The 15,724-nt window shown below is 46.1% G+C and overlaps 3 protein-coding genes across 3 annotated transcripts; 1 reads left to right on the top strand and 2 right to left on the bottom strand.

The window, feature by feature from the left end:
* The first annotated feature begins 1,372 nt into the window (after positions 1–1,372).
* On the top strand, positions 1,373–5,838 carry LOC4330757 (inactive TPR repeat-containing thioredoxin TTL3). The gene is made up of 6 exons (XM_015768645.3): positions 1,373–2,472; positions 3,526–3,721; positions 3,858–4,030; positions 4,145–4,478; positions 4,582–4,737; positions 5,299–5,838. The coding sequence occupies exons 1-5, from the start codon at positions 1,559–1,561 to the stop codon at positions 4,729–4,731; spliced, it is 1,767 nt and encodes a 588-aa protein (XP_015624131.1). The 5' UTR covers positions 1,373–1,558; the 3' UTR covers positions 4,732–4,737; positions 5,299–5,838.
* A 1,182-nt stretch (positions 5,839–7,020) lies between these two features.
* Positions 7,021–8,373, bottom strand: LOC4330756 (uncharacterized). Its single transcript, XM_015769251.3, has one exon. It carries the CDS (start codon positions 8,295–8,297, stop codon positions 7,359–7,361), a length of 939 nt encoding a protein of 312 aa, XP_015624737.1. The 5' UTR covers positions 8,298–8,373; the 3' UTR covers positions 7,021–7,358.
* A 6,074-nt stretch (positions 8,374–14,447) lies between these two features.
* Positions 14,448–15,365, bottom strand: LOC4330755 (PLAT domain-containing protein 3). The gene is made up of 2 exons (XM_015767810.2): positions 15,199–15,365; positions 14,448–15,132 (listed from the first exon to the last, which is right to left on the bottom strand). Exons 1-2 carry the CDS (start codon positions 15,298–15,300, stop codon positions 14,653–14,655), a joined length of 582 nt encoding a protein of 193 aa, XP_015623296.1. The 5' UTR covers positions 15,301–15,365; the 3' UTR covers positions 14,448–14,652.
* Positions 15,366–15,724: the final 359 nt, after the last annotated feature.

Raw genomic sequence — 15,724 nt, 5'->3', positions numbered from 1 at the left:
GTCGTGCCTGCGTGGTTTGATCTGGTCCAACATTTTCCAGCGATCCAACAGGTTAGTGGTGGTCAGGAGTCAACCGCCCCAAGTTTTTGTTTTTTAGTAGTAGTAGTGAAAAATAAAAGGATCAGGCATAGCTGTTGTGTTATCTGTCTTCTGATCAGAATTTGCCTGATAGTTGACAAGCTGATGCTGTTTGAGAGTTGAAAAGGGAGAAAAAAAGAACATCGTATTTCACACGCACGCTTCCCAAGCTGCTAAATGATATTTTTTGAAAAAAACTATTTATAAAAAAATGCTTTAAAAAAATATTAATCTATATTTTAAGTTTAAAATAATTAATATTAAATTAATTACGCGCTAGTAGCTTATCTCGTTTTACATATTTTCTCAATTTTCTCTATTCCTCTCTTCTCTTCTCACGCCTAACACCCAATTTTCAGAGCGACGGACAGCAAGCATCTCTTAACCAAAGTTAAAACAATCAAGTAAACTCATGCTACACATGCACGGAGGAAGCGAGCCATGTTGTACCAACCTTTTGACCCACGTCCCTTATAAGCGTTTCTTGAGAGGCACTGGAGTAAAATAATTTCACGAGGTTGCACATATGTTCATGCTTGGTACTACCAAACATTTTTTTTGAGCCTGGGATTGCTTTGAGATTAGTGCAACGACTATAGCTATAAACCATTCTCCTTTTTTTTAAGAAAGAATTATAAACCATTCTTCTTAGCCACACTTCAGCAAACCTCAGGTCACACACCAGTTTTCCTCCCGACATGTCCGCTGCCTTCTACCTTCCTCATGCTTCTCTACTCTTTTTACACTACACCGATCTTCTTCTCTATTGTTGTTTTCGTCACTTAAGTTTTATTCTATCCATTCTAAACATGTAAGTCAACATTATCAAATATTTAAAAACAGAGACGTACTATTCTCGAAAGAGGAAAACAGAGGCGTACTACTAATCGTCTTGACCCTGCCATTCCATCAACCTCTGTTGTCTTATGATGGTAAACAGTAAGTGGCCCCATTTTGTCTTAGCATATTCTCCCGAAGAAACTAATTTCGTTGGTGCCCATGTGCCTCAAATTTCAACAAAAGAAATTCAAATTATGGTTCAAACTTCATCAACACAGTAGAACATTAATAAACTCCAAGACATTCGACCCAACCAAGCAGTTCCCACCATGAATGCCTCCCCAACCAAACCATGGTCCAAGAAATCCATATCTACTCCAACTCTCCAAGAAGAAAAACAAAACAAAACAAAACAAAAAAGAGGAAGGATAATAGAACTTGCCCAAAATGGCCCACAGGATGAACTGAACAGGTACAAGCGGGTGCATGTAAATATTCCCCAATTTAAATCCCCCTCCTCCAAAAATATTCCCACCCCAACCTCGCAACCCCGCCGTTCGTTGCCAGCCAGGAGCCAACGCCCGCGCTCCCTCGTCCTCGTCGTGACCCCCTTCCCCGCCTCCCGGTGCGCGCGCTCGCCACGACGCGGCACGACACAACGGCCGGAGCGGGCGCGCGGCCGCGGACGTCGCCGGTCGCCATGACGGAGTCGCGCCGCCCGCCGTCCGGCTGCGCGATGTTCGGCATCTACAGCGGCATGTTCCGGCGACGCCGGTCAAACTCCATGTCCTCCATCGCCCGCATCAACGGGGTCCCACCCGCCACCGCCGAGCACGAGCACGAGGCCGAGGCCAAGGCGGCCTCCGCGCCGGCGAACCAGGCGCACCGGAAGGGCGGCGGCGTCCACGACGACTCGTCCCTCGCGCACCGCCCGGCCAAGCCGCTCCCAGGGACGAACAACGGCGCGCAGCGTGCCCATGCACCGGCAAGCGACAGGGCCGTACACGCGACGAAGGCGGCGAACGGCGGGGCGAGGAATGCGGCGTCGGCGGCACCGGCCGCGGAGTACACCGGGATGGCAGCGGAGCTCGACAAGATGATCCTCGATCACCAGAGGGTCAAGGGCACCACGCAGCTGGTGCGCGCAACCTCCGGCAACATGATGCTCCACCGCAACCTCGGCAACCTCAATGCCGGCGTCCCCGGCGCGTCGGCGCGGAGCTCGCTGGAACGCAACCCCGCCAACAAGCCGGCGAACGAGCGGAAGGCCACCAACGGGTACGCGTTCTCCGGCCTCGGGAACATCGTCAAGGAGCCGAGGGCGCCGCCGGCGTCGTCCGAGCTGTGCCGCGCGCTGTCGCACCGGACGGACCCCGAGAAGCTCAAGGAGATGGGCAACGAGGAGTACCGGGAGGGGCATTACGCGGAGGCGGTGGCGCTCTACGACCAGGCCATCATGGTGGATCCAACGCGGCCGGCGTACTGGAGCAACAAGGCCGCCGCGCTCGCCGCGCTCGGCCGCCTCATCGAGGCCGTCGGCGACTGCAGGGAGGCTGTCCGGATCGACCCGTCGTACGGCCGCGCGCACCACCGCCTCGGCGGGCTGTATCTCAGGTACGCGCATTCCGCATTTGGGCGTTCAGATTGTTCATCACCAATGTCATTAGTGCAATTGAAATCTTTAGGAATCCGGCAAAAGAAATGAAATTAACTAGTATTTGCACAGGAATTCTTAAGGACACTGATCAACTGGAATTAGGTCTTTAGTAAAAAAAAACTGGAATTAGGTCAGTTCATATCGTGACTTGATTTGGAAATCAGATTTGACTAGCACCATAGTTATAGTAGCATGATCTAATTCTATTGGAAAAGGGATTTGATCATGGCTTTTGACAAGACGACAACTGATTGTTCAACTTTACCCACTAATATTTCGTAGGCAATTATTTTGGCCGAAAATAGGTGCACCAAATTTAGATGTTGGGGAATTAGTTAATGGAATGGCTAATTTGCATCAGCATTGGCTCTTTGTCAATGATGACTTATTCATTTTTTTTTGAAAGAAATGAATTCATGGTTGAGTAGGGGTACTGCTATTCTTTCTTGGAAATCTCAAACTTTTCCCTTAAGAAATGGAATTACCCATTGTTTGTGATTAGGCAATAGTACAATTTGATACATGTGCTCCTTTGGAACATTTGATCATTTGATCATTGGTTTAGCAGGTCAAGCAAGACCTTCTGCCGTAAATTACTCTAGCCATTTGCGATCACATTGATGATTGGTAATTCCAATAGCTAATCACTTCCTCGACAAGCATTCTCACACTTCTTTTTGAAGAGAATGATTGCAGCACTAGCTTAGTACTAGCTTGTTGAATTTTGCGATCTGTCAGAGAACAAGTCCACACACACTTCATTTTTCTACTGCCTACTCTGTACTGAGTACTGACATTGTTTTGTTTACACAACACCACGATGATTTTTATCGATAGTAAACTTACACCGTTTTTAGTTCCAAAATAATTCTTCAAACTTCTAACTTTTTCATCACATCAAAACTTTCCTACACACATAAACTTTCAATTTTTCTGTCATATCGTTCCAATTTCAACCAAACTTCTAATTTTGGTGTGAACTAAACACAGCCATTGCTGTTATTGCTCAGATTAGGAGAACCTGACAAGGCAATCCACCACTTCAAGCAATCGGCGAACGACTCGACGGGCGCGGACGTGTCGCGCGCACAGTCGGTCAAGAGCCGCGTCGCCAAGTGCGGCGACGCGCGCAAGCTGAGGAACTGGATCACGGTGCTGCAGGAATCGCAGGCCGCCGTCGCCGACGGCGCCGACTGCGCCCCACAGGTGAGCGTCCCTCGCGCCACGTGAAAGAAAAAGAAAAAGAAAAGGAAAGAAAACGTTTACGCGACACGACCAGCATCCGATCAAATGCAGCGATCTGATCATACGTCTCTGTCACGATGGAATTTTTTTCTGGAAGGTCATGGCGTTGCAAGCCGAGGCCCTGGTGAAGCTGAGCCGGCACGACGAGGCCGACGCTGTGCTGGGCGGCGCGCCGCGGTTCGGCGTCGACGAATCGACCAAGTTCTTCGGCACCGTCGCCCATGCCTACGTCCTCATGATCCGTGCTCAGGTCGACATGGCTGCTGGGAGGTTCGTTCTCAACGTTGTTTTTTATTTTTTTTCCTCTTCCTCGATCAAATGGAGATCAGCAGAGATGAGATGGCTGTATTCTGATGCCGTCGTGTTCATGCTGGATGTGTGAAGGTTTGAGGACGCGGTGGCGACGGCGCAGACGGCGTGCCAGCTCGACCCGAGCAACCGGGAGATCGCGAACGTGCACCGGCGGGCCAAGGTGGTGGCGTCGGCGAGGCTGCGCGGGAACGACCTCTTCAAGGCGTCCAGGTTCGCCGAGGCGTGCGCCGCCTACTGCGAGGGCCTCGACAGGGAGACCGGCAACGCCGTGCTGCTCTGCAACCGCGCCGCGTGCCACGCGAGGCTCGCGCGGTACGAGAAGGCCGTCGAGGACTGCAACGGCGCGCTCGCCATGCGGCCGGCGTACAGCAAGGCGCGCCTCAGGAGGGCCGACTGCAACGTCAAGGTTCGCTGCCTCCGCCGTGCCGGAAATTTTCATCGCCATACCTGACATGAATGCGCGATCTCATTTTTGTCAACGAACTTTTTGTCTGTGTTTTTGTGATCAGCTGGAGAGATGGGAAGCGTCGTTGCGAGATTACCAGGTGCTGATCCAAGAACTCCCGGAGAACGAGGACATGAAGAAGGCGCTGTCCGAGGTCGAAGCCAAGCTCCGGAGCCAGAGGAATGGGGGCATTGCAAGCAGATCACAACAGTGACGCCATGTAACCACAGCTAGCCTTACCAATTCATGTTTACATTCATCGAATATACCGTCAAAATAATTTTCCTACTAGGTTTCACCATAGTACTACACCAAAGAGAAATATAAGTATGTACTATTTGCTAATATATGTTCTAGAAAATGATAAATCAGTCGTAGAGAAAACCAGGTCCTTTTCAATCAAACAAAAATCAAGTAAAATGGACAGTGAAGACATATTTTCATGCCCTTGAATTCCTTAATTTTATTTCAAAAAAGCCCTCATCGGTACTTTTCTGGGAGACATTGTGTAGATTGCTTGCATACTGGAAAGAAACAAATCCAAAACTGCATCGTAGTCCCTATAGTACTTGGGCACTACTGTGTCGGCTCTAAAAAGAATTTCAGTACTCTTTATCTACCTTAATTTTAACTGGTTAGGTCAAGGACAGCAGTTGATTACCACGCGCAGATAAAGAAATAAAAAGGCTGTTTGAAAATTAGGGAGATTCTCGCCTGTGCTTCTTCTTTAGAACAAAGCATTGGCATGTTGATCTCTATATAAGTTTATTCTTCCTTGTAGGCTTCTTTAATCTGTCGGCTACCCGAAATCAACTGCAAGATCTGAAGAGGACAAGACTTTGGACAAAACAATGCAGCACGCACCATTGCGCGGTTTGTTAGTGTCAAGTCAGTATGATTCTTTTTTTGTGCACTATACGCCAAATTACAAGAGAATTGAGAGTAATGAAACTGTACATAATACTTGCTGCACCGAGAAGTATAGCTAGTTAATTTGAATGTGGGTTGGCAGTGATAGCAACCATGAAAGTTTCTGAAGATTTAAGTTTGCCTCACACAAAAAACATACTGGGTTGTACTTTGTACTACAAAACTAATATCCATCCCAAACAGAAAATGAGTGAGTATCCATTTGAGCATGGCTCCCTCTTGCTGAAACTATATCTGGAATCCGGATGCCTGTACAAAATTTTGCAGGACATGCATTGCTAAATGCTGTGCCGTGTGACTGACTGTACTATTGATGGTGCGTATATGTAACTGAACTTCAGTACTGCACACCGTAGTGCATGGCTTTCATTTATCAGTTTGGTTGGCACAATGGTCTGGATGTCTGAACATATGGTTGCTTGTAGTTTCTTCATTCTGAACCTGTTATGTGGCATTGAGAATGGTTTGCATTTTTCGGCTTGTCCAGAATCTGTTAAAGCTGAACACATAATTGGTAATGTCCAGCAGTTAAGGCAGGCTAATGCTAGTTCCGGGGATGAGAAATGTGAGCTCTAGATGTACACTTCCCGCGAGCAGATTTAGTTCATAAAAACTAGAGAAACTCTTTAGTAAACAGGGCTACTGAAGAATTATAATTCTATTACAAGTTCAATGTTTCTCTAAATGATCTTTTTTATGTAAATCCTCAAAATTAAAAAATGCTTGCATCTGTTCGCTATTCAACCTTCCGTTGATTTTTCAGAAAACACAATCGGAAAATTTGTCACTAAGTTTGGTCTCAATAATTGTAAAGTACTCCATAAGATTTAGTTTGTAGATCGTAACAGGTGAGCTGGTTCAGTTATGCTCTGAAACTTAGAAAAATCAACTTCTCTTAGCACTTTCCGAAAATTTTGCACATTATACAGAGGTCGGAGACTAATAACTACTCCATATGTTTCAAAATATAAACATTTCTAGGATTTAAATTTTGTACCGCAATAAACATTTTTAGGCACTGATTCCATTACATAGAAATCTTTACGTTTTCAACCAATGAGATGCTTGGAAAGGAGTAACTCAAAATTCAAAATTTGACCACTGAATTCTCTTAACGTAGTTTTCCTAAAGAATATAGAAATGTTTATATTTTGAAATGGATGTGGTAATAATAAGTAGTGATTCAAAAGGAATGACAAAAAATGGGCTAAAAGAAATCCGAGTTGACACTAGAACCAGCTTTTAATCCACCTACTACTTCCCCTGTACATCTGTCGGATAACAACAGTGGCAACAATTGCCTCTGGGCATACAAGGACAATTCTTTCAACAACATGGCCTTCTCTAACGAACTGTGACTGATCCATTAAAAAATGTGGCCAAATACAACATTAAGATCATGCCTTTTTATCACAGCTAATATGAGCTGAGCAGAGGTAAACCAACCACTCCAGCAAATGATTATCAGTTTGCAAAAAGAAAACAAGATATTCTGAAAAGTTCATCATAGAGATTCCAATCTATCATACAAGGCTAAAGCGCTAATGGTTGTATCTTAACTCCACTAGGAAAGTAGGAAATTAAAGTGAGCTATACAGCTCATCATATATATATTACTCGTTACATTTCACAAACAAAAGTACTATTCACCGTGTACTAGCATCTAGTAAAAGGTTATTACAGCACTATTTACAGAGCAGAAATCCTTCTGCAGAGAGACCATTGTGGTGGCCTTGGCAGAACAAATGAAGAATCTGCTGCGTGCTCATCGAACCCTTTACATGAGCTTTATATAAAGAAGAATATATAATTCTCCGAGGGAAGAAAAAAAAGGAAAAGAAAAGGCAAGCATGTAGCAAAAAAGTAGAACAAAACACACATACGTTGCTCACAGAACGATCCTTGTGGTGATCATCTCTTCCAGCTCCGGCAGCGCAAGACGGCGTCGTCGCCGCCGACGATCCACGTCTCCTTGGCGATGTCGACGGATACCTTGAAGAAGTCAGGGGCGTAGCTCATGAGCACAAGCCTCTCCTCCTTCTCATCCTCTTCTTCCTCCTCCTTCTTGGAGTTCTTGATCACCTCCTCCTCTGCATCTCCTCCTAACCTCCTCGGCAACCCCTTAGCCGGCGCCGACCGGCACCGCATCAGCATCAGGGCGTTCGCCGGCGGCGCCACGTCCGCTTCCTTCTTGTCCTGCTCCTCCTCCTCCTGCTGCTTCTGCGGCTCTTGCTCCCGCTTCCTGCTTGATACCTTCTTGCCTTCCTCGAGCACCATGAACCACTTGGCCAATGCAGCCCCGTGCTCTGTGTCCTTCCCCGCCGCGAGCTCCTCGTCGTCGTCATCCTCCCCGGAGGTGTACTCCACCACGGCGCCGGGAAAGCTACCGAAGCAGCCGGCGACGTTGAGGCGGAAGGCGCCGTGCACGGCGTTCAAGAACGGCAGCGCGTCCTTCTTGATGCCGAGCGCCTGCAGCCACGTCGCCTTCTTGGCCGCCTTCGCTCCCCCGGCACCGCCGCCGGCGCCGCTGATCTTGGGCTTGGCCGCCGGCCGCCGTGCCTTGATCTGGCCGGCGCACGTCACCTTCGGCGACGACGGCTCGTTGTCGACGGGGACGTCCGCGGCGCGGCGGCTCGGGTTCCTACCACTGGCCGCCGCCTTGAAGAGCGCGGCCGACGGCGGCGGCGGCCCGGACCTGCTCGTGCTGTGCCGGCGCTTGACCGGCTCCGACGCCGACGGCCGCGACGGGCTGCAGATCGCCTTGGGCGGCATCAGCGCCAGGTGCGCCCGCGACGGGAAGCAGACGAGCAGGTCGGTGGCGGCGCCATTGCTCCCCCTTCCTCCCTTCATCTCGTTCGTTCGACTGATCGCTCGATCTGTCTCAGCGCTGGTCTTAAAAGCAGAGGAGAGCCTTCCACCTTCCAGTTGCCGCTGCCGCTTAAAAAAGAAAAAAACTCGTAGCGAGCGATCCATCATGCAAAAAGGACACCAACGTGGCGCAGTGAACGGTAGAGATGGAGGCGTTCGGCCTGAGCATCTGCTTTGAGATTCGTGCGTTCCCTTGTAGATGTGTGCCGCCTCAGTGCCAAAATACAGTAACCTAGGGTGTGTTTAGTTCACATTAAAATTGAAAGTTTGGTTGAAATTAAAACGATATGATGAAAATGTTGGAAGTTTGTGTGTGTTGAAAAGTTTTAATGTGATAGAAAAATTGAAAGTTCGAAAAAAAAATTTAGAACCAAACTCGGCCCTACTAAGGAAAATGATATATTATAGTACTATAACTCCAATAGGCCATTGTTCAGATTTTATTAAGATTTGTAGTAGGGTGAATATGTTCAAATTAGTATTATCCTTCGGTGCTGGTAATAGTTGTTATTTTAGATAAAGGTGATGTCAAACTTGAGAATCTTTGATTATGAATTGTTTTTAAAATATTTGTCTATTAAATATGGTGACTACCTGTATAGATTAGTTTTAAAAAGTAATTTAATAAAATCATATATTTGTTAACACTTCTATATATATTATAATGAAAAATAATGGTTAAAGTTTTTTTTATATCGTGTCCTTGTCTAAAACGATAAGTATTATTAACCCGGAGGAGAGGTACCAGCTGTTTGAATAAATTATGGTAAATTATAGGGGGATCTTGGGAGGCTAATTGAGGTAGTTGATCACGGGGATGGGTGTCTTTATGTGGTGTCGTGGTCCTTGACCATTTTATTATGGGTGTAATCTACAGGGTTTTTATTATAATCCAGCATCCGCCACCTTTCTACCGATCCAATCAGGAGCAGGAGGACAAGGGTATGTGTGTATGTCGTGTACGTTGCACGGCACCAAATTTATTTCTGTCCGTCCACTGTCTACTGCAAGAGGAGCCCAGTTTTTGTACCACTGCCGCTACTAATCTTCCTCTGAACTGAAGAACCCGGCGTCGTAGCATGCAAGCAAGTACTGCCATACTCCCGAAGTACGCGGATTAACTTATTAATGCTATGCTGGACTATATACGGTGATACAGATTATACGGTATTTTTTTAAACGAACCGGCGAGCCGCTAATTTCACTTAATGTAGGGAAAAAATGTATAATCTGAACTAAAACCAAAGAAACTATTTGACAATTGTTAACAGTGAAATTTGGTAATCCCAAAATTACCATCGGTTTAGAGTCAGTATCGGCTTCAAAGTTCTAGAATCAGCCGATGGGAGAAGTCGCCACGATGTCGTGTTCTTGGTGGAGTCGGATCAATCAAAGGAAGCTTATCTAGAAGAGTTCGAGTTCAAGAAGGATGCGACATGACAGTTATCTATTAATTAGGCATAGTTTGTTAGTTTCCTTTTATCTTTAGGAAAGTGTGTTTAGTGTCCGATAAGGACTTTATCTTTTCCTTTTTAGTTTCTTTCTTGTCCGATAAGGACTAGTATCTCCCTATGGGTATAAATATGTACACCCGGGGTCATTGTAATCTATCAATCTATCGATCGATAATACTCTCGGCGCATCGCCACCCTCTTCCCTGAGGTTTTTACTTATCTTTCGGCGGAACTTGGGCACCTGACGCAAGGCTGCATCGGCTTTCGATCTCCAGCGAAGGGGTAAGTCCTACGTTCTGTCGGGTCCTGGTGAATCTATCGGCTACGTTGGTGTTGTTCAAGGCTGCATCGATTCGATCTCTTGGATCGCTCTGGTTTGGTTGATATATTTGCCTACCTGATATCTCAATTCTATCTCTAATTGCATTGTGTTTAGAGACGCATCGGTTTAGTTGGGACTGTCTCGGTTAGGTCTGATCTCCTGTCTTAGCCGATATATCTCTACAATCATAATGCTGTTCTAAATAGATTTGTTATATCCATCACATTAGATAGATCTATCGGCTCATCGAGTATTAGATTATCATATACAATCTCGTGCTGCATCGGTTAGGTTCGATCTACTAGATTGTTGTTGATAATATAAGTCTTGTTAAGCCGATAGGTTCATGCTAATGTTTTATCGGGGTGCTAGCCGATAAGTTATCTGGACGTTGCATCGGCTTGTAGGGATTGTATATACATATAAGTTGGATTTAGCCGATGGCAACAAAGGTTTCACTGTTTAATCTAATCTTGTGGATCTTATGACATCGGACCTCCAGCCGATGTGTGCTTTAACCTTCGGATCAATATTTGTTCTACTATTTCATATTGTTAGCCGATTGGTTTCTACTGGATTATATTGCTATATTATATTATCATCAGCCGATTGCCTTTATATCATTATCCACATTGGACATATAGCCGATTGCTTAAACCCTATCGCTATCGGCTGGTATCGGTATCGGCTATTATCGGCTATCGGCTGGAACTACTCCATCGGCTTGTCAGCCGATCGGCTGTTTAGATCTACTATTTGCATATCTTGTCAGTTGCAGGATCAAACTGACTGGCACGCCCACATCTCATCAATCTTTGAACCTGCATAGGAGCTAAGCAGATCTCCCAGGCCGGTGTTCAATTTTTTTCGTCAACAACAATACATCCGCTTTTTAATAGATGACGCCGTTAATTTTCGGATACAGGTTTGAATTTGTCTTATTAAAAAAATTTAAGAAAATTTTAACTATAGATACTTTGATATAAATTTAGCACCAATTTAACCACAAAACTATAACGTTTATAACTCCAATATAATAGTAGTGATAGGAATTTAAACTCTAAATTATGCAATTTCTTTATTATTTAAATATTAAATAGGTAGTTTTGATATACTTAGCTTTAAATTTGTAGTTTTATGATGACTTTAGCGTTCAATTTGTAGTTTAGTGATACAACGTGTTAAAATGCATGTAGTTTTATGAAAATAACTCAAAAATTTACGTAACTATCATTTATTTTGTTGTGCTAAAAATACTTTAAGCATAATTTATATCTTATGCCTTTGCGAGAAAAATAAAACAAACGGTTAATCGTGTATTTAATTAAAAGTTAATTGTGTCATCTATTAAAAAATGGAGGAATACAACGGAGGAATACTGTAGACTGAACTGAGAAGTGATCTTCGCTAGATTTAATTTGGGAACAAAATATAACGCGCCCGTGCATAATCTGCATCTGCCGTGGTGATGGATAATCTGGAACAAGCATGACCGAATCTGAATTCTGAATTGACACTACCTCCGTTTTTAAATATAATGATTTTTTTTATTTTTATATGATGTTTTCATCATTATCATCTTGTTAAAGAAATGTGCAAATAATATTTACTCTGTCACAACTTATTTTATCATTAAAGGTACTTTAAAAATAACCTTGTGAAAGTTAATAACGTTTTTATATGAAAACGGAGGGAGTACTACTTTTGTCGTACCACTACAAGATACAGGTATGGCACCTGGACCTTCTTGCTCTGAACTTTATTTTCTGCCGATCGAATACTTGTGTGTTTTAAGTGCAGTGCGCGTGCATGCACAGTTCGTTCGTCAGCTCGCATCTACAGCTGCGGCGAATGGCAATGCTACAGGATATGCAGTATGGTGAACATATCTGCATTTCCACTACTACAACTCGTGCCGTGGTGCAATGAATTGTGTACAGCTCCATAACTTGATGAGAGGTCCAGTGCCTCGTGACTGTCACGGTCTCTACGAGCGAGAAGAGGTGTGGCTGCCGCGGTGGCGCCAAACCTAATAATTGTCAAGCGGCGACGCAGAATTTATTTAGAAGAGAGATTGATCATTGCAGCATCACAAGAACTGCCCATGAAACTTCAAAGCAAACTAAACGCTACTGCATATATTAGTGGACTTATTTTTCAATCCGATGGGCACCGGTAGTATATAGGTTACTAGGTTAGTTAATTATTTCTGTTGAGATAATAAAATTCACCTAATGATGGTTCTCTTGTACCATTAGCACTTTCGATCAATACTAATGAGGTCGCCGTGATTGTTTATCTGTGTGCCAATGATAAGCTGGGAGAGGTTGGTGTGCATGAGTGAACCCGGTGATGTGTAAAGATTGTAAAAGGGAGTTAGCTCAAATTTAAGAACATTTGGTGCAATCATGAAAGGGGAGATGCACTTGAGAGGGATGCAAGGTATGGGGGACGGCAATGGGTGGCTAGGGCGCTAGGCCCATGCTCCACCGGCCGGCGGCAGTGGCAAAGCCATCGATTTATTGCGAAGTTGCTTTGCTCGGCACGCTAAGGGAGGCCGTCTCTCGGCAGAATTCATATTCCCGTCAGTTTCTATCTGAGTACGATAAAATTTGGGTTAATTTGATCCATAAATATCATTTGCAAATTTGTCGAAAAAAAATATCATTACTATTCGCGATATCTATTGGGTGCCACTGAAATTTTGTCAAATCGATAACAATTCCATTATCGTCTAGTTTTTTTGTTATCCATGTTAGATTCCTCTCCTTCCTCCATGTATGGCCTACGCTTCTTCAACCTCCTCGGCTTCACCGATTCCTATGTTGAAGCTTAACTAGTAGCAGCAGAATCGTCATGCTAGGGAGAACGAGATGGCACCACCTTATGGCGGTAGTGATGAAGAGGCAGAAGAAGACTTCAGCGCGGTGCCTCAAGGAGGCCGTTAGTAGTGCAGGAGCTCGATGAGGGTGCTGGCTGCGAGGAGCTCGACGAGAAGAACTTTGTGTCGGTGGCTTGAGGAGGTCCGCAACGTGACAAAGAGTGGCAAACTCTAGTGGGCGAGATGATAAGAGTTTGGCTCCAGCAGATGGGCTCAATACCATAGCCTCTAGTGGCGACGCACGGTCAGCGTGGAGAGGTTGCAAGGGCGGTCAGGGTGGTAGAGCGGCAGGGCTAACACTCTAGTACCGATGCGTAGCTTGGCCTCCTTCCTCCTCAGTTCCCTTTATTGCTCCAGGAGCAAATTTGGGACCCCGTCGTTGACCGGTCACCCATGGTCCTGTCTTCATCGTCTTGATGCCTCACTCTTGAACCATCGCCATGGGAGAAGAAGAGGAAAGAATGAAGATGGAAGGAAAATCTGATGGCGATGGTATGGTAATGGTATTTTTCTAATTCGGTATATTGGTAATGATATGGATCAAATGAACCAATAGAATTTAGACCTAGGATTTTGAACTAAAAATGAATTCTCAAAAACAAACTCTCCCAGGGTAGTAGTTATCCTTTTTTTTTATTCGAGGGTACTAGTTATCTGAGCATCTGGAAGTTTAATACTTCTCTGTGTCTTGTTGATAGGCTGGGGCCCACTCGAGCGTTGAACTAAAATTCTGGCCCAAACGCAACGATGGGCCGAAAAATTGGACCTCACAAACGAGGCTAATTGGGCGCGCGCTTGCCTGCCACAGGGCCTCAGGGGAGGCTCATTACTGGCCCATGCCATGAGCTGATGGGCCAGCCTGCTGATGATACCCAGCAAGTCGTCGATCCATCGCTAATGATATCCCAGATTTCTTATGACTTTAGGCGCAAAATCCGAAAGCTATCTCATAGTATTATGGCGCATTAATTAATTAGGGAGTAGCTATATTTATGGCACCATATTTTTCATCAAAAAAATGGTCGGCATGTATTTACATTGTAAGTCCCTAAATTGCGTATGTAATTTTAGTGTATTTACAATGTAAATTCCAAAATTACATATGTAAGTCCTAAAATTACATATGTAAGTCCTAAAATTACATATGTAAGTTGATGTAAGTCACAAAACTATAAATTTGCAATGACACAGATATTTAGTTTTTAAGATTAATTAGTAATCCTGATTAGCAAATAACGTTAAAACAGAATCGGAGGGATATGCGTACACATGCGGTGATTTCTGCATCCGCATCTGATGGTTGAAACAACCGACTGAAATCCATCATAATTTGTGGCGACATATTTTTAGCAATACCGATTAATTATTTAGTTTTCCATTGTTGTCATTGAGCTGGATTTATTTCACTTTACGTTGCTGTCTTAGGCGATTTTTCCTCCATTTTGTTCTGTATGACGAGGCGGCACGACGATGCGTAACCGAGGAAACACAACGCCGGTTCATCACCGGCGACTCGCAAAGTTATTAGTCGGATAGTCTGTAGCATCCACCGTACATGATAACGCACGCGGATTACCATCTTTACAAATCAAAACATGAACACCCCCCCACAGTCTACAGATGCCACTCACCACAGATAACGTACGAGCTTATTTCCCACGGCGTGGCCGCGTCACTCGCTCACGCCGCGGCGGCGCCCGCTCCTGCGGCGGAGCATTTGTCGCGGATGGCCTCGAGCTTGTAGGGCGCGGCGTCGGTGGCCAGCCACTGCTCGACGGTGAACAGCTGCTGCGCGCACCCCTTGTGCGCGCCCGTGACGGTGACCTCGACGTAGTTGCAGTACCATCCGTGGTGCGGGCCGGTGCCGTCGGACGCCACCCGCATCCAGCACGGCGGCGCGGCCATGCACGGGCCGCGGCCGCTGAAGATGTCGAGGTTGCCGCGCTCGAAGTAGGAGTGGCCCTCCCCCATCAGGCCGCCCCACGACGGCAGGTCCGTGATCCCCACCCCGTTGCCGTCCGCGCCGGCAAGCTCCAGCGTGATGTTCGCGTCCGTCCCGGCCTTCCAGATCGACCCCGTCCGGATGTACACCGTGTACACGCACTCCATCTTGTCCCCGCCGGCCACGGCGCCGGCGCCGGCGTCGGCTCCCCTCACCAGCTGCGAAGCCGCAAGGAGAAATTAAACGATCGATGACGAGGTGCCAGAGATCCAAGGCCGACGTACCTTGATGCGAGTCGGGAGGAGGTCGCGGCGCCCATGCGCTGGCACGGTGGCGGACGACGCGACGGCGAGGAGGAAGAGGAGGGAGGCGGCGAGGTTAGCCATGGATCCGATCCGAATCGGATCGAGGGAGCTAGTGGCGATGTGTGTTGTTTCGGTGTGTGAGCTGCGGAGATCGGGGGGAGTGGATGTGGATCAGTATAAAAATGGAAGCAGTTGATGAGTCGTGGGCTCGTGGCGGTGGGGGCCTCGCTGTCACAGTGTTGATGGTGCGGAAAATTTCTTCGGCCGCATTCGTCTCGATCGGACATGAACGCGCATTATTCTAACGAGAAAATCATGCTGGATAGGCCCCATGGGCCATATGCCATGGCTACTCCACCTGCTTCATACATCTGGCGGCAACTGTTTGTCTTTCTCCCAGAAGTTTCACTATTAACGCTGTTTTTGGTTTCACAGCAAAACTGCAAAATGAACCAGTAGAGGCTCCAGGATGGCAGTGAAAAACAGGTTGGATGAGCCGGATAAC

This window comes from Oryza sativa, chromosome 2 (assembly GCF_034140825.1).
Source record: "Oryza sativa Japonica Group chromosome 2, ASM3414082v1".
Classification (NCBI taxonomy): Eukaryota; Viridiplantae; Streptophyta; class Magnoliopsida; order Poales; family Poaceae; genus Oryza; species Oryza sativa.
The sequence above is the reverse complement of the archived record's forward strand: the minus strand, read 5'-3'. Positions and strand labels throughout refer to the sequence as shown.